This window comes from Scyliorhinus torazame, chromosome X (genome assembly GCF_047496885.1).
Source record: "Scyliorhinus torazame isolate Kashiwa2021f chromosome X, sScyTor2.1, whole genome shotgun sequence".
Classification (NCBI taxonomy): Eukaryota; Metazoa; Chordata; class Chondrichthyes; order Carcharhiniformes; family Scyliorhinidae; genus Scyliorhinus; species Scyliorhinus torazame.
In genome coordinates this window covers 26,942,517-26,965,370 of record NC_092738.1, presented here as the reverse complement: position 1 = coordinate 26,965,370, position 22,854 = coordinate 26,942,517, and the positions used below count along the sequence as shown (strand labels likewise).

Below are 22,854 nucleotides of genomic sequence, written 5' to 3'. Positions count from 1 at the left end.
TTGAAACTCTCTATTTAACCTTCTCTTAATTCTCTCTTCTCCAATGTATCTAAATAACTGAAGTCCCGCGTCCCTGGAATCACTCTCATAAATCCTTTATGTACCCTCTCTAACCCCTGCCCATCCTTCTTAAAGTGTGCTGCCCAGAACTCGACAAAATACCCCAGTTGAGGCTTTACAAAGGAGTAACATGGTGCATTTGCTTTCTTAAACTGTCCTCCAAAAGCTTTGCCAACCCTGCCATACACAATGACTGGAGCCTGTTCTACACACTGAGCCTCTGCGTGGCACCAATCTCTGCTCCTCCCAGCCAGCGTGCCAAACCATCCGCAATCTTCCCCATTGGCTAAACGCCTCGCCCCTGCCGATTGGCTCTCCCAGAGGGGGCGGGGATTGTGACGGCACAATGGAGGAATGCGGTTGTCTGGGGGACGGTGCCGGGGGCGCTGTTGGATTGGCTGTCGAGGAGCTGTCACTGACAAAGGCTTCCTGCTGCAGAAATAGACAAGGAGCAGAGTGAGTGTGTACACCGGGAGCAGAGTGAGAAAGTGAGTGTGTACACCGGGAGCAGAGTGAGAAAGTGAGTGTGTACACCGGGAGCAGACTGAGAAAGTGAGTGTGTACACCGGGAGCAGACTGAGTGAGAAAGTGAGTGTGTACACCGGGAGCAGACTGAGTGAGAAAGTGAGTGTGTACACCGGGAGCAGACTGAGTGAGAAAGTGAGTGTGTACACCGGGAGCAGACTGAGTGAGAAAGTGAGTGTGTACACCGGGAGCAGACTGAGTGAGAAAGTGAGTGTGTACACCGGGAGCAGACTGAGTGAGAAAGTGAGTGTGTACACCGGGAGCAGACTGAGAAAGTGAGTGTGTACACCGGGAGCAGACTGAGTGAGAAAGTGAGTGTGTACACCGGGAGCAGACTGAGTGAGAAAGTGAGTGTGTACACCGGGAGCAGACTGAGTGAGAAAGTGAGTGTGTACACCGGGAGCAGACTGAGTGAGAAAGTGAGTGTGTACACCGGGAGCAGACTGAGTGAGAAAGTGAGTGTGTACACCGGGAGCAGACTGAGAAAGTGAGTGTGTACACCGGGAGCAGACTGAGTGAGAAAGTGAGTGTGTACACCGGGAGCAGAGTGAGAAAGTGAGTGTGTACACCGGGAGCAGACTGAGTGAGTGTGTACACCGGGAGCAGACTGAGTGAGTGGGTGTGTACGCCGGGAGCAGAATGAGAAAGTGAGTGTGTACACCGGGAGCAGAGTGAGAAAGTGAGTGTGTACACCGGGAGCAGAGTGAGAGAGTGTGTGTGTACACCGGGAGCTGAGTGAGAGAGTGTGTGTGTACACCGGGAGCAGAGTGAGTGAGTGTGTGTGTACACCGGGAGCTGAGTGAGAGAGTGTGTGTGTACACCGGGAGCAGAGTGAGTGAGTGGGTGTGTACGCCGGGAGCAGAGTGAGTGTGTGTGTACACCGGGAGCTGTGTGAGTGTACACCGGGAGCTGAGTGAGTGAGTGGGTGTGTACGCCGGGAGCAGAGTGAGTGTGTGTGTACACCGGGAGCAGACTGAGTGAGTGTGTGTGTACACCGGGAGCTGAGTGAGAGGGTGTGTGTGTACACCGGGAGCAGAGTGAGTGAGTGTGTGTGTACACCGGGAGCTGAGTGAGAGAGTGTGTGTGTACACCGGGAGCAGAGTGAGTGAGTGGGTGTGTACGCCGGGAGCAGAGTGAGTGTGTGTGTACACCGGGAGCTGTGTGAGTGTACACCGGGAGCTGAGTGAGTGAGTGGGTGTGTACGCCGGGAGCAGAGTGAGTGTGTGTGTACACCGGGAGCAGAGTGAGTGAGTGAGTGTGTGTGTACACCGGGAGCTGAGTGAGAGAGTATGTGTGTACACCGGGAGCAGAGTGAGTGAGTGGGTGTGTACGCCGGGAGCAGAGTGAGTGTGTGTGTACACCGGGAGCTGAGTGAGTGTGAGTGTACACCGGGAGCTGAGTGAGTGAGTGGGTGTGTACGCCGGGAGCAGAGTGAGTGAGTGGGTGTGTACGCCGGGAGCAGAGTGAGTGTGTGTGTACACCGGGAGCTGAGTGAGTGAGTGGGTGTGTACGCCGGGAGCAGAGTGAGTGTGTGTGTACACCGGGAGCTGAGTGAGTGTGAGTGTACACCGGGAGCTGAGTGAGTGTGTGTGTACACCGGGAGCAGAGTGAGAAAGTGAGTGTGCACACCTGGAGCAGAGTGAGTGAGTGTGTGTGTACACCGGGAGCAGAGTGAGTGAGTGTGTGTGTACACCGGGAGCTGAGTGAGAAAGTGTGTGTGTACACAGGGAGCAGAGTGAGTGAGTGTACACCGGGAGCAGAGTGAGTGAGTGTGTGTGTACACCGGGAGCAGAGTGAGTGAGTGGGTGTGTACACCGGGAGCTGAGTGAGTGAGTGTACACCGGGAGCAGAGTGAGTGAGTGGGTGTGTACACCGGGAGCAGAGTGAGTGAATGTGTGTGTACACCGGGAGCAGAGTGAGTGAATGTGTGTGTACACCGGGAGCAGAGTGAGTGAGTGGGTGTGTACACCGGGAGCAGAGTGAGTGAGTGGGTGTGTACACCGGGAGCTGAGTGAGTGTGTGTGTACACCGGGAGTGCAGGGGACTCTTGCCGGAGCTGGCTCTGCTGTCATGGAGGGGGTACTGCACAAGTGGACCAACTATTTGAGTGGTGAGCTGGGGGCTGCGGGTATTGTACTGTCTCCTTACCGGGAATGATGCCCAAGCGAGTCAACTTGCCACTGAGCCTGCTGCAGCTTACAGAAGCAGCGCCCACTCTTACTGGCGAAGCAAAGGGATTGACAATTGCTCTTTTCTCTGCCCCTCTTCTTCTGGAGACTCTGCAGCATTGCAGTTTGCTGCAAAGCTGCCAGGGAGGGAGGACACGGGGCTGAATTCCATCCCCATCCCCCAAAGCGTGGGACCTTCTGGCATTGTTTGGCTTCTTACCAGATGAGCCGGGTGCATTCAGTAATCGGGAGATGCAAACGAACCCTATTTCTTTACATTTCTTTAACCTCTGCAGGGAGTCGGTGTGGGCTAGATGGTGGCAATTTTGGTCTTTTGTACAGGAAATGAGGGCTGAGTGTTTGGATGGTGGGAATAATTGCCCGAACTGCTCTTGCATTGCTGCCTGGATCTGATCATGGAGTTGAATTGGAGGATGTGTGCGCTCTCCCCTCTGATGTCAGGAATGATGATTCATGTATGGAGGGAGAGGGAAGCTGACAGGAGTCCTGTCGGTTCTGAAGTGGTTTGACGTGATACACAGATATCTCCATTTGTGTGAAAACAGTCCATCAATACAAGCTTGTCACTAATCAATCCAATCTGGAATTCCAGGAGAAACGTCTTTATCCAGAGAGTGATGGGAAGGTGGAACTTACTCCCACAGGAACTGAATTCTATAGATGCATTGGGGGGGGGGGGGGGGGGGGGGGGGGGGGGGCAGGAGCTGGATGAACAAGTGGGAGGAAGGAATATGATGATTGGGGCTTGCGTGGGACATAAACATCAGTATGAATCGGATGGGCTGAATGGCCAGCTTTGGTGCTATGGTCTCCATGTCAGACAAATGTGATGGGACTACCTACGAGATGTAAACTGTACAGGGCACTAGTCAGACCACGCCGAGGGGAGATGGTGGTGTAGCATAAATCATAGACTCCCCACAAAGCAGGAGGCCATTCGGCCCATTGAGTCTGCACCGCCCGTCTGAAATGTCACTGGACTAGTCATGCAGAGGCCCAGGCTGATGCTCTGGGGGACACTGGTACAACTCCCACCACGGCAGCTGGTGGAATTTAAATTCAATTGATAAAACTGGAATATAAAGCTAGTCTGAGTAATAGAGACCGTGACAACTATCACCGATTGTTGTAAAAACCCTTGTGGTTCACTAATGTCCCTTCAGGGAAGTAAATCTGCCGTCCTTACCTAGTCACGCCTACCTGTGACCTCAGACCCACTGTGCGTGTGTGCACGAGCAAATGGCAAGCTTCAGAATTTCAGCCTTGCACTTTTTCTTGCTGTTCTGCTTGCTCCGACACCATTTGTGTACTCTAACCCGAGACACTCCAATATACACAGGTGGAGCCCAGTACACATCAAGCTCCAATTCATGCCAGAATAAAATGCCTTTGTCCACACCCTAACTCCATTGGTTTCTGGGTGGTGTACTTTGGTTTCAAGTGGAATCCTGTAAAGGATTTTGGCTATTTTGGGGGGGGTTTGTATGTGAAGAAGAGCTTTGGTGAGGACAAGTTTACAAATTTATAACGCTTAATTTGGATTTGAGAGGTAGACTCAGAAACAAATTTGATCTTTGCAATGTGTCTGAGGCTGGCTCCGTGGCACTGGCTAAGGTAATTGAATCTGTAGCACAGGGTGGGAATGCCGAGTTTTGATTCTGGATGGAGTGTAAAAGTAGCAGGAGTTTACGTTTACATGGATTTGTCACTTGGGAGGGGAACTCTGGAGACTGGAGACTCTGGAGACGGTGAACTGTTTCTCTGACTTTTTTTTAAGCAGGCAGGAAGGAATTTGAATTGTTTGCCTGTTGGGTGCCCTGAATCTTTTGCAACAATAGAAGTTTGCAGTGTTCCTTTTAATCAGTGCTACATTGGCCAAATGCTACAGGAGTAGTTGACGTAGCTAAGTGGTCCTTTATTGCTGCTGAAGCTTTTCATCCTACACTCATCAGAACAAACACAAGAATGCCAAATTTCAAACAATCACAATTTCTACTTCAAGAGAAAAGGGGCGCTGATTGGTTCGCAAGTCGACTGATTGGCTGAGATGTCACCATGGAGACAGCAAAGGGGACTGCAGGCTCCTCAAGCTCCCAGCTAATTTTTTTAAAAGGTGCAAGGCTTGGACCGATTCCTTTTTGTTTGCAGAAGATGAGTTCCTGCCTATGAACGTACATGTTTCCCAGCAAGTGCAAATGAGCCAGGCTATGAGCTTGACTGATTTAGCACATTCAGAATTGTTCAGTAAGTGCTGCCCAATTGTGGCATCACATCTTTTAAAAAAAAAACTTAGAGTACCCAATTCATTTTTGTCCAATTTAAGGGGCAATGTAGCGTGGCCAATCCACCTAGCTTGCACAACTTTAGGGTTGTGGGGGCGAAACCCACGCAAACACGGGGAGAATGTGCAAGCTCCACACGGACAGTGACCCAGGGCCGGGATCGAACCTGGGACCTCGGTGCTGTGAGGCAGCAGTGCTAACCACTGTACACTGTGCTGCCCCTCATCTCAATTGTGGCATCATGGGCTGCCTATACTTCCCTGTCGCTTTCTCTGTGACAATGCCTCGGCCAATCCGAGCTGACTTGCCGACACCCTTTCCTCTAGTAGAAATTGTGATTCTTTGAAATTTCGCATTCTTATGTTTGTCCTGATGGTGCAAGACGAAAAGCTTCAACAACATGTCTCTCTTCAGTTTTATTCAAATTCTGTACGAGCGACCGACTATCCTTTATTGACGTGGCTGTGAGATAATCATTATTTAGGGAACGTTCCACGTCCATTCAGTAGGTGGGGAGAGAGGTTTAAGGGAGATGTGCGTGGAAAGTTTTTTACGCAGAGGGTGGTGGGTGCCTGGAACGCTTTGCCAGCGGAGGTGGTAGAGGCGGGCACAATAGCATCATTTAAGATGCATCTAGACGGATATATGAACGGGCGGGGAACAGAGGGAAGTAGATCCTTGGAAAATAGGCGACAGTTTTAGATAAAGGATCTGGATCGGCACAGGCTGGGAGGGCCGAAGGGCCTGTTCCTGTGCTGTAATTTTCTTTGTTCTTTGTAATTACATTAGAAATAGTTCAGAGAAGGTTCACTGAAATCATTCCTGGAATGAGGGGCTTATTTTATGGAGAGGTTGGGTCTATACCCGTTGGAATTTCAAACTAATGAGAGGTGAGAATTTGTTTGAGGGTGATTAGCCTGTGCAATTCTCTTTAACAAGCAGTGTTGGCTGGATTGAATTTATTCAAGACAGAGTTAGACAGATTTTTGATGGGCAAAGATTATGGGGGGAGACGGCAGACAGGAAGGTGGAACTGAAACCACACCCAGAGCAGCCATGAGCTTATTGAATGGTGGACCAGGCTCGAAGGGTTGAATGGCCTCCTCCTCATCCTCAGGCTCATGTTCCAATGATCACAAGCTTGGTCAAAGAGGTAGGTTTTAAGCTGTATCTCAGGAGGAGAGAGGGAGTCAGGTGGAGAGGTTTAGAGAGGGAATTCCAGAGCTTTGGGTCCAGGCAGCTAAGCATTTAAAAATCAAGACATTGCTGGACTGAGAGTCAGTGTAGGTCAGCAAGCACAGTGGGGGGGGTGCAGTGAATGAGGAGTTTTGAATGTGCTTGAGTTTACATCTGACATTAGTTGATCTTTATTGGCCAAAGGTATGAAGGAATATGGGTCAAATGCCCATGAAGGGTATATGGAGTTGGGTGACAGGTCAGCAGAATAGGTTTGAGGGGCTAAATTGCCTCCTCCTGTTCCTATAATGCCCCAGACACTTCAGTTGTCACCATGTCGTCACTCATCCCATTTCCAGCAATTGTTTCCCGTTTGTTATTTATCTGTTGTCACAATCTTCTAGTGACCCGTCCTAACCTTTCATTTGGCAGGTTGGCAGCCACGGTACTTTGTGTTGGATGGCACCGTGTTGTCATACTATGACTCGCAGGAAGATGTTGGCAAAGGAAGTAAAGGGAGCATCAAAATGGCCGTGTGCGAGATAAAAGGTAGAAAAGTGAAAGGAGCTCTTATACAACTGTCCACATTGGACCCTTCTGGGAAGCACCCCCACAGTTTGGTATGGCCTGACCTTGTGTCAGGAGTGATGTCCATCCTTGGTGCTTTTAGCCTTTAGGGGAGTTGGTGACATAGTTGTAATGTCACTGAATTAATAATCTATGGTGTTCTGGGGACAGGGGTTCAAATCCCACCTATCCTTACCTGGTCTGGCCTACACGTGACTCCAGGCCCACAGCAATGTGGTTGACTCTTGGCTGCCCTCTGAAATGGCCTCGCAAGCCACTCGGTTCAAGGGGAATTAGGGATGGGCAACAGATGCCCACATCCCCATGAAAGAATAAGAGAAAGAAAATTGATATAATTTCAAATGGGAAAATGTTTGGAGTTGTGCAGAGGTTAATGCTCCCTCATTGATATGCTTGGGAAGGTGCAGTTCAGGTCTGACCAGTGTGAATTGCAGTCTGCTTACACATGTAAATTACAGTAAGAAGTCTTACAATGCCAGGTTAAAGTCCAACAGGTTTGTTTCAAACACGAGCTTTCGGAGCGCTGCTCCTTCCTCAGGTGAATGAGCAGTGCTCCGAAAGCTAGTGTTTGAACAAACCTGTTGGACTTCAACCTGGTGTTGTAAGACTTCTTACTGTGCTCACCCCAGTCCAACGCCGGCACATCACAAGTAAACTAGTGAGCGATTGCTGCATGTTAATCAGGATGACTGGGTGTGGGGGTGGTGGAATAGAATACAATGAAGATTTTAAAATAGAATATTGGCAGTACTCGGGTCCATTGGCAGGTAAAGGTGACTCAGAAATGCACTTCCTTACCTTATTTCACCATTGCAATTATTATTTATGAACGTTGTTTGGAATACATGGGCAGGGCTCATAACCCCTGGAGCAAAGCTGCTCCGACTTCAGTGTGGGAGAGTCTGAGCGAGACCAGGCTATCAAGTTAGGAGACAGCTCTTCACAGAAAGGGTGACAGAAATGGGGAACTCTCCTGACAGAACGCGAGTTCAATTAATCGTTTCAAATCGGAGGTGCTTGCTAGCCAAGGGTATTGAGCAATTATGGAGCCAAGTTTGGGAACCAGGTCCGCCATGATTGAATTGAGTATCGCCCGTCGCTCGGTTGGCAGCATTCTCATCTCTGGGTCGCGAGGTTCTGGGTTCGAGTCTTACTCCAGGGACCTGAACACAGAAATCAAGGGTGACACTCTCAGTGCAGAACTGGGGGAGTGCGGCTGAAACATTACAGACGAGGCCCCAACTACCTGCTCGAGTGCATATAAATAATTTTGAAGCTGGGGGGGGTCATTATCACATTCCTGTTTTATCGTTCTGTTTGTGGGGGCTTGCTGTGCGCAAATTAGCTGCTGTATTTCCTGCATTGCAATAGTGACTCCGTATTTCATTGACTGTAAAGCACTTTGAGATGTCCAGTGGCTGTTAAAAGCGCTATATAAATGCAAAGCTTTTTTGTTGTTGAAATAACAACAGTCTCGCCCGGTGACGTGGGGTCTATTCCTATATTCTGCTTCAATGTTTTTCCCTTTTTGTGTGTTCCTGGCTGCCATTTGTTGAACTTCCTTGCCCTTCTCGTCTTACTGTTGGTGTGTTGTGGCCTTTTGAGTTTTGCTGGCAGATTCACACACCGGACAGCGATCGTAAACCAGTTTGATGCCTTCTCTCCTCACTATAATGTTCTTGCTAGTACACACAGCCGACTTCACCCGGATGGACTTGATCATCCCGGGAGAGCAATACTTCTACCTCAAAGCAGTAAATGTTGCAGAGAGACAGAAATGGTTGGTCGCACTTGGCAGTGCCAAAGCTTGCCTGGCTGACAGCAGGAGCAAGAAGGAAAGAGGTAATGCTTTTATTCTATCCTTTCCAGGCCATTTTGATTAGCTCTGTTTCCCCCCCCCCCCCCCCCGTCACACAAGGCTACTGGTCCACATGCTTGGATATTCTGCGATACATGACAGTAGCAAGCACATACACTCCTCTTGTCACCTTCCTGATAGCTTGGTTGACAAATGCATTGACCAATCTGTTTGCTGCTTTGTACTGAATTAGCTGATTCCCATCAAGAAAGCTCCGGGAACATTTGGCACATCTGATTTAAGGAAGGGACAAGTGTCCAGGAATCCTACATTCGATACTCATTTGGCGCAGTTGAGGCGACCAGTGCAGAAAATACAGTGCAGAAGAGGCCCTTTGGCCAATTGAGTCTGCACTGACACATTTAAAGGGAAATGGGATAAACACACGGGGGATGGGGGGATGGAAGGAACAGAAGGGTCCGAGGAGGCTCATGTGGAGCATAGACCAGTTGGGCTGAATGGTCGTTACTGTGCTGTAAGTCCAGCAAACCTTGTAAACATAAACGCTTCACGTACAAGGGGTCAGGTTTACAGGTAAATGAGGAGCAGGCCATTTGGCCCCTCGAGCCTGCTCCGTCATTCAATGAGATCTAATTGTGGCGTCAACTCTACTTTCTTGTCTGCCCCGTCCCCAATATCCCGATCAGCAAAGGCAGTCGATGTAACTCGGCCTTGAATATATTCGATGAGCCAACCTCCACTGCTCTCGGTGGAAGAGAATTCCACAGACTAGCCTCAGAGAAAAAACTTCTCCTCCTCTCTTGTCTGAAAAGGGAGACCCCTTTATATTTAAACTGTGTCCCCGAGTTCTAATCTCTTCCACAAGGAACACTTTGGGTAGAATTTTGACAAATTGTTTTCCCTGGCCTAATCCACAGTTATCAAGACCAGTTGTTGTAATCACGCCACCCTGACGCGAGTACATGGGTAACCTGGCACTGTGGTCTCCATCAAGCCGTAACTCTTGAGGTATCAGGGAGCTCCAACACTTTGAATGAAGACAGCTCTAATTTAGTGAGGGTGGGAAGCGAGGGGGGGCACCTGTTTTAGAACCCTAGGCGAGCTGAGAAAATGTGTGTCCTGATTCAAACCCCGATGTAAGGGGAACCACTTCCACCTCGGGGGAGGCAGTGGCATAGTGATATTGTCACTGGACTAGTAAACCAATGAAAAGTCTAATGATGACCGTGAAACCATTGTCGATTGTCGTAAAAACTTATCTGGTTCACTAATGTCCTTTAGGGAAGGAAATCTGGCGTCCTTACCCAGTCTGGCTTGCATTTGACTCCAGATCCACAGCAATGTGGTTGTCTCTTAACTGCCCCTTCAAGGACAACTAGGGATGGGCAATAAATGGCCCAGCAAGCGATGCCCACGTCCGATGAACGAATAAAAAAACAAGAACCTCGATGCAAGGGGAACCACTTCAAGAACAGCAGGACGTGGCTGTATGAGAGCCATTGTAATCACAGGCTGACGAGTATGATCAGGCTGAACCGGGTTGGAGACACAAACCTGTCTGTCACCCAGCTTCACGAGGCGAGACATCAATTGTTGGGTTTGTAGCCACAGCCTGCTGACAGTGATTCCTGGTATTTCTGCTTGCCCCATGCCTCGCTCCCCTCGGGTATTCTGGGAAGGCTGACGTCAAGGGGTGCCTTGTGGGGGATTGATTCCCACATCCCTCCTGACTGGTCACCCTACATTTTCCCTTTGCTTAATGTGCTGTGCCACCATGCTCGTTATAAACTTCTTTTTACAACTCCAATCAGCACGGAAATAGAGGGAACGAATGGTGGAATCTTCTAGTACAGAAAAGGAAGCCATTCAGCCCACTGACACATGCTGGCTATTTGAAAGAGCCATTGATCTCTTTTTTTTTTTTTTGAGGGATATTTCAGTGACTAGCCTTTTTGTTTTCTTCAATACAATTCAGTTTCTTTCTGCGTGACATTTGAATGTTTTGAATCTGCAGAGATCAATGAAACTGAGGATTCCTTGAAATCCAAGATGTCTGAGCTGAGACTCTATTGTGACTTGCTGATGCAGCAGGTGCATAAGATCCAGGAGTCTGCACTGCCAGTCCAGGCCACTTCCATTCCTGATATCGAGGTAACGTACCAGGGGCTTTCTTTCATTTTGAGTGGCTAATAAACACAAGGCCAGGGCAACGGGCTTACACTTGATAACAACTTACTGCTGACCGGTGTTAAACGTCCACAAATTCTCCTGTATGATCCACTCTATAAAGAAACTGCCTGATTTATATATGAAATTTATTTTGACTGACCCGCCTTTCCTCTTCCATCGTCCTGAGAACATCTTCATCGCTCTTGTCTTCTCTCCAACTGACCCGTTCCGTCCTTCTCCAGAACCACGTTTCACTACTGACCAGTCGTGGGACATTTTTCTCCAGGTCCATGGCCAGGATTCTCCGAGCAGGAATTGCGCTCGGCGTGGGGGCAGAGAATGGGCGTCAAACCAGCGATCGGGTCTGACGCCGCTCCCGCGATTCTCCGGTCGCCGGAGAATCGCCACGAATCAGGCACGCGCGGTCGACGCAGCGCGTTCGGGGGCCATTTGCCGATTCTCCAGAAGTCAACTGGTCGAGTTCCCGCCGGCGTGGCTTTCTCATGGTTCCACCCGCTGGCATTCGGCGTGGCGGCTGCAGACTCGGTCTGCGGCCGCCCTGGTGGGCGGCGGGGGGATCCGTCGCTGGGAGGGACCTCCACGGTTCTGATCAGGGGCCACCGGTCAGCGGGTGCGCGCGATCTGGGGGGGGGGCATATGTTGTCGGTGCCGGACCGTGGTGTGGGTCGGCCATGTCGCGCCAAGCGGCCGACCGAGGCCGCTGCCGTGCGCATGCACAGACCCCCGACCAGAAGTGCAGGGCCCCGTATCGGCAGGCAGAGCTGTGAGGAGCACTCCGGGGCCCTGCTAGCCCCTGCAAAACGGAGAATCACCCTGGACTTTCTCCAGGCAAGTCCAGAGTGATTCGCACGCGTTTTTCCATGGGCGTGGAGACATAACCCCATTACCGCCCCATGTTTCAGCCCCCACAGAAGGACCTACCAAATTACTCTCTTGACCATTCTTTTCTTCAGGTCTCTATTTGTTCCTCTGCTGAATAACATGTTTGGAGAATGTGTTCTTTGCCATTGCTTTTCGAATGCTGATTTCTTTCATTTAAAAAATGTTATTCTTTCATGGGATGTCGGCCATCCTTGCCCATCCCTAATTGCCCCTTGAGAAGGTGGTGTTGAGCTGCCTTCTTGAACTGCTGCAGTCTAGGTGGTGTCACCATGTTGGGAAGGGAATTCCAGGATTTTTGACCCAGTGACAGTGAAGAAACGGCCAATATATTTCCGAGTCAGGATGGTGAGTGACTTGGAGAGGAACGTGCAGGCGCTGGTGTTCCCATACACCTGCTATCCTTGCCCTTCTAGGTGGTAGCGGCTGTGGGTTTGGAAGGTGCTGTCGAGGGATGGCTGTAACCATTTTCTGACCAGGTTCTTTCCTTGTGAAACATGTTCCAGCTATTATCCATTTGGGAGCCAGTTGAGTTCAGTTGGCTGGTCAGCTAGTTTGTGATGCGGAGCGAGGCCAACAGCATGGGTTGAATTCCTGTACCGTCTGAGGTTATTCATGAAGGCTCCGCCTTCTCAACCCTGCCCCTTGCCTGAGGTGTGGTGATCCTCAGGTTAAATCACCACCAGTCAGCTCTCTTCCCCCCCCCCCCCCCCTCGGGGAAAGCAGCCTATGGTCATCTGGGACTATGGCGACTTTATTTTATTGACCATTTACCTTGGTCTCTAGTGTTCCCTCATTATTTCTACCAATCTTCATAACTTCTGCGTTTTGGACATTAATTTTTATTTTTATTATATTATTATTATTTTTTATAAAAATTTAATTTAGTTGTTAGCCAGATCTTGGTAGAAAGTTAGAGGAATGACAGGGAAGGGAGTGCAATGTTCCTCCTGCAGGATGTTTGAGGTGAGGGATGCAGTTAGTGTCCCTGCTGATTTTACCTGCAGGAAGTGCTGCCATCTCCAGCTCCTCCAAGACCGAGTTAGGGAACTGGAGCTGGAGTTGGAAGAACTTCGGATCATTCGGGAGGCAGAAGGGGTCATAGATAGCAGCTTCAGGGAATTAGTTACACCAAAGATTGGAGATAGGTGGGTAACTGTAAGAGGGACTGGGAAAAAACAGTCAGTGCAGGGATCCCCTGCGGTCGTTCCCCTGAGAAACAAGTATACCGCTTTGGATACTTGTGGGGGGGACGACTTACCAGGGGTAAGCCATGGGGTATGGGCCTCTGGCACGGAGTCTGTCCCTGTTGCTCAGAAGGGAAGGGGGGAGAGGAGCAGAGCATTAGTAATTGGGGACTCTATAGTCAGGGGCACAGATAGGAGATTTTGTGGGAGCGTGAGAGACTCACGTTTGGTATGTTGCCTCCCAGGTGCAAGGGTACGTGATGTCTCGGATCGTGTTTTCCGGGTCCTTAGGGGGGAGGGGGAGCAGCCCCAAGTCGTGGTCCACATTGGCACCAACGACATAGGTAGGAAAGGGGACAAGGATGTCAGGCAGGCTTTCAGGGAGCTAGGATGGAAGCTCAGAACTAGAACAAACAGAGTTGTTATCTCTGGGTTGTTGCCCGTGCCACGTGATAGTGAGATGAGGAATAGGGAGAGAGAGCATTTAAACACGTGGCTACAGGGATGGTGCAGGCGGGAGGGTTTCAGATTTTTGGATAACTGGGGCTCTTTCTGGGGAAGGTGGGACCTCTACAGACAGGATGGTCTACATCTGAACCTGAGGGGCACAAATATCCTGGGGGGGAGATTTGTTAGTGCTCTTTGGGGGGGTTTAAACTAATGCAGCAGGGGCATGGGAACCTGGATTGTAGTTTTAGGGTAAGGGAGAATGAGAGTATAGAGGTCAGGAGCACAGATTTGACGTCGCAGGAGGGGGCCAGCGTTCAGGTAGGTGGTTTGAAGTGTGTCTACTTCAATGCCAGGAGTATACGAAACAAGGTAGGGGAACTGGCAGCGTGGGTTGGTACCTGGGACTTCGATGTTGTGGCCATTTCGGAGACATGGATAGAGCAGGGACAGGAATGGATGTTGCAGGTTCCGGGGTTTAGGTGTTTTAGTAAGCTCAGAGAAGGAGGCAAAAGAGGGGGAGGTGTGGCGCTGCTAGTCAAGAGCAGTATTACGGTGGCGGAGAGGATGCTAGATGGGGACTCTTCTTCCGAGGTAGTATTGGCTGAAGTTAGAAACAGGAAAGGAGAGGTCACCCTGTTGGGAGTTTTTTATAGGCCTCCTAATAGTTCTAGGGATGTAGAGGAAAGGATGGCGAAGATGATTCTGGATATGAGCGAAAGTAACAGGGTAGTTATTATGGGAGACTTTAACTTTCCAAATATTGACTGGAAAATATATAGTTCGAGTACAATAGATGGGTCGTTTTTTGTACAGTGTGTGCAGGAGGGTTTCCTGAAACAATATGTTGACAGGCCAACAAGAGGCGAGGCCACGTTGGATTTGGTTTTGGGTAATGAACCAGGCCAGGTGTTGGATTTGGAGGTAGGAGAGCACTTTGGGGACAGTGACCACAATTCGGTGACGTTTACGTTAATGATGGAAAGGGATAAGTATACACCGCAGGGCAAGAGTTATAGCTGGGGGAAGGGCAATTATGATGCCATTAGACGTGACTTGGGGGGGATAAGGTGGAGAAGTAGGCTGCAAGTGTTGGGCACACTGGATAAGTGGGGCTTGTTCAAGGATCAGCTACTGCGTGTTCTTGATAAGTATGTACCGGTCAGACAGGGAGGAAGGCGTCGAGCGAGGGAACCGTGGTTTACCAAGGAAGTGGAATCTCTTGTTAAGAGGAAGAAGAAGGCCTATGTGAAGATGAAGTGTGAAGTTTCGGTTGGGGCGATGGATAGTTACAAGGTAGCGAGGAAGGATCTAAAGAGAGAGCTAAGACGAGCAAGGAGGGGACATGAGAAGTATTTGGCAGGAAGGATCAAGGAAAACCCAAAAGCTTTCTATAGGTATGTCAGGAATAAGCGAATGACTAGGGAAAGAGTAGGACCAGTCAAGGACAGGGATGGGAAATTGTGTGTGGAGTCTGAAGAGATAGGCGAGATACTAAATGAATATTTTTCGTCAGTATTCACTCAGGAAAAAGATAATGTTGTGGAGGAGAATGCTGAGCCCCAGGCTAATAGAATAGATGGCATTGAGGTACGTAGGGAAGAGGTGTTGGCAATTCTGGACAGGCTGAAAATAGATAAGTCCCCGGGACCTGATGGGATTTATCCTAGGATTCTATGGGAGGCCAGGGAAGAGATTGCTGGACCTTTGGCTTTGATTTTTATGTCATCATTGGCTACAGGAATAGTGCCAGAGGACTGGAGGACAGCAAATATGGTCCCTTTGTTCAAAAAGGGGAGCAGAGACAACCCCGGCAACTATAGACCGGTGAGCCTCACGTCTGTAGTGGGTAAAGTCTTGGAGGGGATTATAAGGGACAAGATTTATAATCATCTAGATAGGAATAATATGATCAGGGATAGTCAGCATGGCTTTGTGAAGATAAGGTCATGCCTCACAAACCTTATTGAGTTCTTTGAGAAGGTGACTGAACAGGTAGATGAGGGTAGAGCAGTTGATGTGGTGTATATGGATTTCAGCAAAGCGTTTGATAAGGTTCCCCACGGTAGGCTATTGCAAAAAATACGGAGGCTGGGGATTGAGGGTGATTTAGAGATGTGGATCAGAAATTGGCTAGCTGAAAGAAGACAGAGGGTGGTGGTTGATGGGAAATGTTCAGAATGGAGTACAGTCACAAGTGGAGTACCACAAGGATCTGTTCTGGGGCCGTTGCTGTTTGTCATTTTTATCAATGACCTAGAGGAAGGCGCAGAAGGGTGGGTGAGTAAATTTGCAGACGATACTAAAGTCGGTGGTGTTGTCGATAGTGTGGAAGGATGTAGCAGGTTACAGAGGGATATAGATAAGCTGCAGAGCTGGGCTGAGAGGTGGCAAATGGAGTTTAATGTAGAGAAGTGTGAGGTGATTCACTTTGGAAGGAATAACAGGAATGCGGAATATTTGGCTAATGGTAAAGTTCTTGAAAGTGTGGCTGAGCAGAGGGATCTAGGTGTCCATGTACATAGATCCCTGAAAGTTGCCACCCAGGTTGATAGGGTTGTGAAGAAGGCCTATGGAGTGTTGGCCTTTATTGGTAGAGGGATTGAGTTCCGGAGTCGGGAGTTTATGTTGCAGCTGTACAGAACTCTGGTCCGGCCGCATTTGGAGTATTGCGTACAGTTCTGGTCACCGCATTATAGGAAGGACGTGGAGGCTTTGGAGCGGGTGCAGAGGAGATTTACCAGGATGTTGCCTGGTATGGAGGGAAAATCTTATGAGGAAAGGCTGACGGACTTGAGGTTGTTTTCGTTGGAGAGAAGAAGGTTAAGAGGAGACTTAATAGAGGCATACAAAATGATCAGGGGGTTGGATAGGGTGGACAGTGAGAGCCTTCTCCCGCGGATGGATATGGCTGGCACGAGGGGACATAACTTTAAACTGAGGGGTAATAGATATAGGACAGAGGTCAGAGGTAGGTTCTTTACGCAAAGAGTAGTGAGGCCGTGGAATGCCCTACCTGCTACAGTAGTGAACTCGCCAACATTGAGGGCATTTAAAAGTTTATTGGATAAACATATGGATGATAATGGCATAGTGTAGGTTAGATGGCTTTTGTTTCGGTGCAACATCGTGGGCCGAAGGGCCTGTACTGCGCTGTATTGTTCTATGTATGTTCTATGTAATTGTCATTCCTTAAGTTGTCACCACTTCCTCCATTAGCATCCGTAGATCTCCTGCTGTGCTGGCCACTCGGGGAGGCTTCACATATGAAGTGATCCACACTTCGAAAGCTGGCATGGTTCGGATAGTGGAACAGAAAATCTCGTGACTTGTTCAAGGATGGGTTTGGATGGCACGATGGTCTGGTCGGATAGGCTTAAGATGGGACGGCGTTTCAGTGGTGCCTGTTTTGTGATCTTGTAGGTGTGCTGTCTTCCAACATTCACTGTCCAGGATCGAGATGAGGAAGAAACAGGGGGGCGGGTGGTTCTAGATGAACTGTAGCCTGGAACAAGAGTTGGCTCTTTTGAGGGGAAGGATTTTAGAAGTGCTTGTTGTGAGAGATTGTTTGGCCGATCCTTTCAACTAAAGAAATGTGGTTGTTCTAGTTTTACCAGAACTGTACCAGAGTTTCCTGCTTTATAATGATATGGCATTTGTTTGAACGATCAGTATTGACCTATACTGTCAGATCCAGACAGTATGTTTTATGTAACTAGCCTTGAATTTCTCTCCCCACCCCCGCACCCCCCAATTTTAATCTGTTGGTGACTGTGCCTCCAGCTGCTAAGGGTTTGAACGTTGGGATTCTTTCCACGTTGTCCTCATCTTGATAAAATACACTTTAAAGTCTGCCTCTTTAGCCAAGCATTTAATTACCTTTTATGACATCTCCACAGCTTGGTGTCAAACTCTGTTCGATAATTGCTCTTGCGTAGCACCCTGGAGCATTATACAACGTTAAAAAGATGATATAAATGCAGGAGGTTGTCCTGATGGGGAATCATGTGTAGCCTGTAGCCTATTTGAACATGGTTTTTATTGCATTCCCTTTTACATTTCAATCCAGAGATCATTGTGGGATATAGGTTAGGCATTACTGTTGCCTGTGAGTGGGTTAAGCGACTTGCTCTGAAAACCAGAAAATGTACAATGGTAATGTATGTCAACTTGGGTTACTGTGTAAATAGCAACGTTCCAGTTTAACCAGCCTTGTGCTTAATGCTGCATCTGTTGTGAATCCAGACTGGCTAAACTGTAGCTGCTGTGGGGGCGGGGAAGGGGAATAATCCACATGTGCCACATCTATTTAAATTTGAGAAAAGAGCAGGTTTTACTGTCATGACTAATTATAGGCTTACATGGATCTGAATTGGAGGCTGCCAGTTCCAGGAAGCTATTCAACTGTGCGGGCATCGTGTTTGATCTTTCCCTCGCTGTTGGACAGTGAGTTGCTTGCTAGACTAGATTGAAGGTACAATTGGCCCAGACTGGGTAACAATGGCAGGATTCCTTTTTTTTTAAAAGAAAATTATAATTCGATGGTTTTGTGGTCACTTTGTTTTCCTCATGTCAGCTTTTTAACTCCAGTACCTCTTTTAAACTGAATTCAAATTCTCAAACCTGCCAATTGAACTTGTGTTCTCTGGATTGAGTCCAGGGACAAAATCGCTGCAACCTAGCACACTAGGAGCACCCACTGTAAGGAATTCGGGCTTGATAAATAAGTTAATGGCAATTTGATCCAATTGTAGCAAAGGGGAAAGATTTCTCAAGCATAGAATATGACAATGTAGACAATAATTGATGCTTTTTACCAGGTTATACTTCCCTGTTTTGGCTATGGGCAAGGGAGCACACAAAAACCTGGACTGGATTTGTAGACTCCTCAGATGTCCTGTGGTTTCTTCAGACTTGGGTCGAACTCTGATCGGGGGGGAGGGGGCGATCCGTTCCCTTCCCTTCAGATCTATCCTCTCTCCCCTACAATGGACATGCTTTTGACTTCCTACCCGAAACAGTTAATCAGTGCCCTCCTTTACAAACCATTTGAGCCAATTGACCAGGAATTGTTCTTGAATTGGTTACTGCCACTTGCTGTCAGCTCCTAATCTGCACCATTCCTACTTGAGAGAATTCGCACACACCCAGGCACTTTTGTTATGTCCTAGTTTTGATTTGTTCAGTACGATTGCGAATGAATACACCTGCGGCTACAGAGTCTAAACTATGGTCCTTGACGTTATACAGATATCGGAAAACAGCAGGATTTGAATTTCTTTCCACAGCACCATTCTAAAGCATGATCTTCTCACCCCAGAGCAGAGCAAAAATAGTGTCCTTTCCCCATCCAGATTTACTTTCAAGACAGCCTCTTTGGGGCATTTCCCATTCAGGAGAGCAGAGTTAGGCTTGCGGAGTAACTCCAAATGTTTTGACTTCGATAAATAATCTACACATGAGCCAGGGAAGAAGGTGGTGTGAATAAAACGTGCTCCTTTACTTTCCCTTTTCACCACCCCATCCTGAATTTTTGACTGGAACTAGTTTTCAATGACATCGCCTGGCCACTTTCCCCCGGAGGGTGCTGATGGGGTAGTGGTAATGTCACCAGACTGGTAATCCAGAAGGCCATGGGTTCAATCCCACCACAGCAACTGGTGGAATTTAAATTCCATTAATAATCAGGAATATAAAGTTAGTCTCCGTAATGGTGACCATGGCAACTATCATCGATTGTTGGAAAAATCCTTTAAGGAAGGATATTTGCTGTCCTTACCCGGTTTGGCCTACATGTGACTCCAGACTCACAGCAATGTGGTTGACTCTTCCCTCTGGAAGGCCACAAATTAACTTGAAGACCAGGGGCGAAATTCTCCGGAAACGGCGCGATGTCCGCCGACTGGCGCCCAAAATGGCGCCAATCAGACGGGCATCGCGCCGCCCCAAAGGTGCGGAATGCTCCGCATCTTTGGGGGCCGAGCCCCAACATTGAGGAGCTAGGCCGACGCCGGAGGGATTTCCGCCCCGCCAGCTGGCGGAAACGGCCTTTGTTGCCCCGCCAGCTGGCACGGAAATGACATCCCCGGGCGGCGCATGCACGGGACAACAAATGACAGTTTCCCACGCATGCACAGTGGAGGGAGTCTCTTCCGCCTCCACCATGGTGGAGACGGAGGCGGAAGGGAAAGAGTGCCCCCACGGCACAGGCCCGCCCGCGGAACGGTGGGCCCCGATCGCGGGCCAGGCCACCGTGGGAGCACCCCCTGGGGTCAGATCGCCCCGAGCCCCCCCCAGGACCCCGGAGCCTGCCCACGCGGCCTTGTCCCGCCGTTCAAAAGGTGGTTTAATCCACGCCGGCGGGACAGGCAATTTATCGGCGGGACTTCGGCCCATCCGGGCCGGAGAATCGCGGGGGGTGGCCCGCTGGGGGGGTCGGAGAATGACGCCCCTGATTTTTGATTTCTATGTAGCCAATGTTTTTTTTTTGGGGTGGGACATCGCTGGCTAGTCCAGCATTTATTGCCCATCCCTAATTGCCCTTGAGAACGTGACGGTGAGCTGTCTTCCTGAACTGCTGCAGTCCCTGAGGTGTAGGTGCACCCACAGTGCTGTTAGGGAGGGAGTTCCTGGATTTTGACCCAGCGACTGAAGGAACGGCCGATACAGTTCCAAGTCAGGGTGGTGGGTAACTTGGGAGGGGAACCTCCAGGTGGTGATGTACCCAGGTATCTGCTGCCCGTGTCCTTCTAGATCAGTGTTCTTCAGACTTATTTTCACGGGACCCACTTTTGCCAACTGGCCGACCTTTGTGACCCACACCGGCCGACCTTTGACACACGCCATGTTCACTTGCCTCTTTGGTCCTCACGGTCTTACTCCAATCAGATTCACAGGAGGAGAGGTCAATGCGCATATGTCAGGTGCAGACGTCTTCCAGTTCCTTTGTGTCGTTTTCATCTTTGTGAGAACAGAAAATCCAACCTCGCACATGTAGGTTGTCATGAAGGGCAATAGCAACAAAATGCATCTTTAACTCAGCACTGGATACTTCTGGGAGATACTACTCCAGAATGCTGACCGTCTCATGGGCTTTTGACGTGTTTTAAATGTGGTATCATAGGTCAGCTACAGCAGCGTAGTCTTTTAATTTGGAGTCAGCTGTAAGTTAATAACTGATTCTGGGGTCTCAACCTCGAAAGGAATTTTTCACCCACCACTTCTCTTTCAAAATCTGAAACTTCACCTCTCATTAGCTAGTACTTCCCTGCATATAACACACATGGGCTTTGCATCCTAGTTTGCATTGGCACAATTGACAAAACCATACTGCAAGAAATCATCTTTATACCTTGATGAATTCCTGCAGTGCATCTTGTAGATGGTGCACATGGCTGCCACGGTTCATCGGTGGTGGAGGGAGTGAATGTCTGGATGGGGTGTCGATCAAGCGGGCTGCATGTCCTGGATGGTGTTGAGCTTCTTGAGTGTTGTTGGAACTGCACTCACCCAGGCTAGTGGAGAGTATTCCATCACACTCCTGACTTGTGCCTTGTAGATGGTGGACATACTTTAGGGGGTCAGGAGGTGAGTTACTCGTTGCAGGATTCCTGGCCTCTGACTTGCTTTGGTAGCCACAGTATTTATATGGCTAGTCCAGTTCAGTTTCTGATCAATGGTAACCCCCCAGGATGTTGATTGTGGGGGATTCAGCGATGGTAATGCCATTGAATGTCAAGGGGTGATGGTTAGATTCTCTCTTGTAGGAGATGGTCATTGCCTGGCACTTGTGTGGTGCGAATGTAACTTGCCACTTGTCAGCCCAAGCCTGGATATTGTCCAGGTCTTGCTGCATTTGGACATGGACTACTTCGTGATCTGAGAAGTCGTGAATGACACTGAACATTGTGCGAACATCAGTGAACATCCCCACTTCTGACCTTATGATGGAAGGGAGGTCATTGATGAAGCAGCTGACGATGGTTGGGGCCGAGGACACTACCCCGAGGAACTCCTGCAGTGATGTCCTGGAGCTGAGATGATTGACCTCCAACCACCACAACCATCTTCCTTTGTGCCGGGTATGACTCCAACCAGCGGAGAGTTTTCCCCGATTCCCATTGACTCCAGCTTAGCTCGGGCTCCTTGATGCCACACTCGGTCAAATGCTGCCTTGATGTCAAGGGCAGTCACTCTCCCCTCACCTCGTCACTGGCAGTCCGCTCTTTTATCCATGTTTGGACTGAGGCTGGGCCATGAGGTTACACACTGTGGTTGAGTACAATTCTGCTGCTGCTGAGGACCCACCGCGTGCCTCCTGGATGCTCAGTCTTGAATTGCTAGATCCGTTCGAAGTTTATCCCAATTAGCATGGTGGTAGTGCCACATAACACAGTGGAAAGTATCCTCAATGTGAAGATAGGACTTTATCTTCACAAGAATTGTGGCCAATCCACCTACCCTGCATCTTTGGGTTGTGGGGGTGAAACCCACGCAGACACGGGGAGAATGTGCAAACTCCACACGGACAGTGACCCGGGGCCAGGATCGAACCCGGGTTCTCGGCGGTGAGAGTGCGAACCATTGTGCCGCCCTTTCCAAGTAGTGTTCAACATGACGGAGCACTGCTTGTTGGCTCTAGTGGATTCCAGCAAATAATCCAGAAATGCTGCAGCTCCATTTTCTACCCCCTATTTGTGGACAGTTGCATATGTCTGATTCCGTTATTTGTGGCTTAAGACAGCGAGGAAGAAAATCGGACTTGCTCAAGTTACTTTTGCAAATTCTGCTCGATCGCCGTGTCGCATCTTTTCTCTCTCCTGCTCCAAGTGTGTGCAGGGACTGCGTCTGGTTCTCTCCTTCCAGCTAGTCCAATAGATTGGTGGGAAGGTGCAGCGTTTGATGTGTTGCCAAGCCATGCGGCTAGGGAATGTCTCCCAATTATTTTTGATCCCAGTTTCTGATTGCTATTCAAAGACATGAGCTGGACAGCGCAGATATGTGGACATGAGGTGAGAGCTGCCCACCCTCCTGCTGTGAAGCCACCTGTGGTTGAGCAGCTGCTTGAAGCTCACTGGCAAAGTTCACCCATTGGGAGTGGTAACTTGGATTAGGCCACAAAGTGGATGGAATTGTGCCCCATCATGAGTTATTAATTTCAGGAAAGGGGAGTGTTTCTAATTAATTAAATGAATTTGTGTATTAATTTCAATTGACACTGTGGTTAGTCAGTGGTATCTCTGGGGAATATGGCCGCCTTCTTTACCTTGTGTGTAACAAAAAGAACATTTGAGCTGGTACTTATGCATATTCATAGATAAGTGTGTGTCTTTTTTTCAGAAAATGAATGAGGCTTCTTCGTTGCTTAAAGCCACGTGCAATACCTTTATAATTACACTCGACGATTGTATGAAAATAGCAAGCGAGAAGATATCCCCAGAGCTGCTTTCACCCCCAGAGTCCACGGTTGCTCATGTTACCTCCACACCTCTTCGCAGGGTAAGGGAACTTCA

The 22,854-nt window shown here is 49.1% G+C and overlaps 1 protein-coding gene across 6 annotated transcripts in view; it reads left to right on the top strand.

The window, feature by feature from the left end:
* The first annotated feature begins 426 nt into the window (after positions 1-426).
* Positions 427-22,854, top strand: part of LOC140405435 (pleckstrin homology domain-containing family A member 3-like) — a 32,303-nt gene continuing 9,875 nt past the window's right edge. The window contains exons 1-5 of one of the 6 annotated variants that reach the window (XM_072493843.1): positions 427-516; positions 6,665-6,781; positions 8,507-8,662; positions 10,654-10,790; positions 22,682-22,840. In XM_072493843.1, the coding sequence (XP_072349944.1) occupies positions 6,760-6,781; positions 8,507-8,662; positions 10,654-10,790; positions 22,682-22,840 (474 nt within the window). In that variant the 5' untranslated portion in view covers positions 427-516; positions 6,665-6,759. Of the gene's footprint in view, positions 2,696-6,664; positions 6,782-8,506; positions 8,663-10,653; positions 10,791-22,681; positions 22,841-22,854 lie in introns of all 6 variants that reach the window. The other 5 variants (XM_072493842.1, XM_072493838.1, XM_072493841.1 and 2 more) reach the window with 5 other exon arrangements.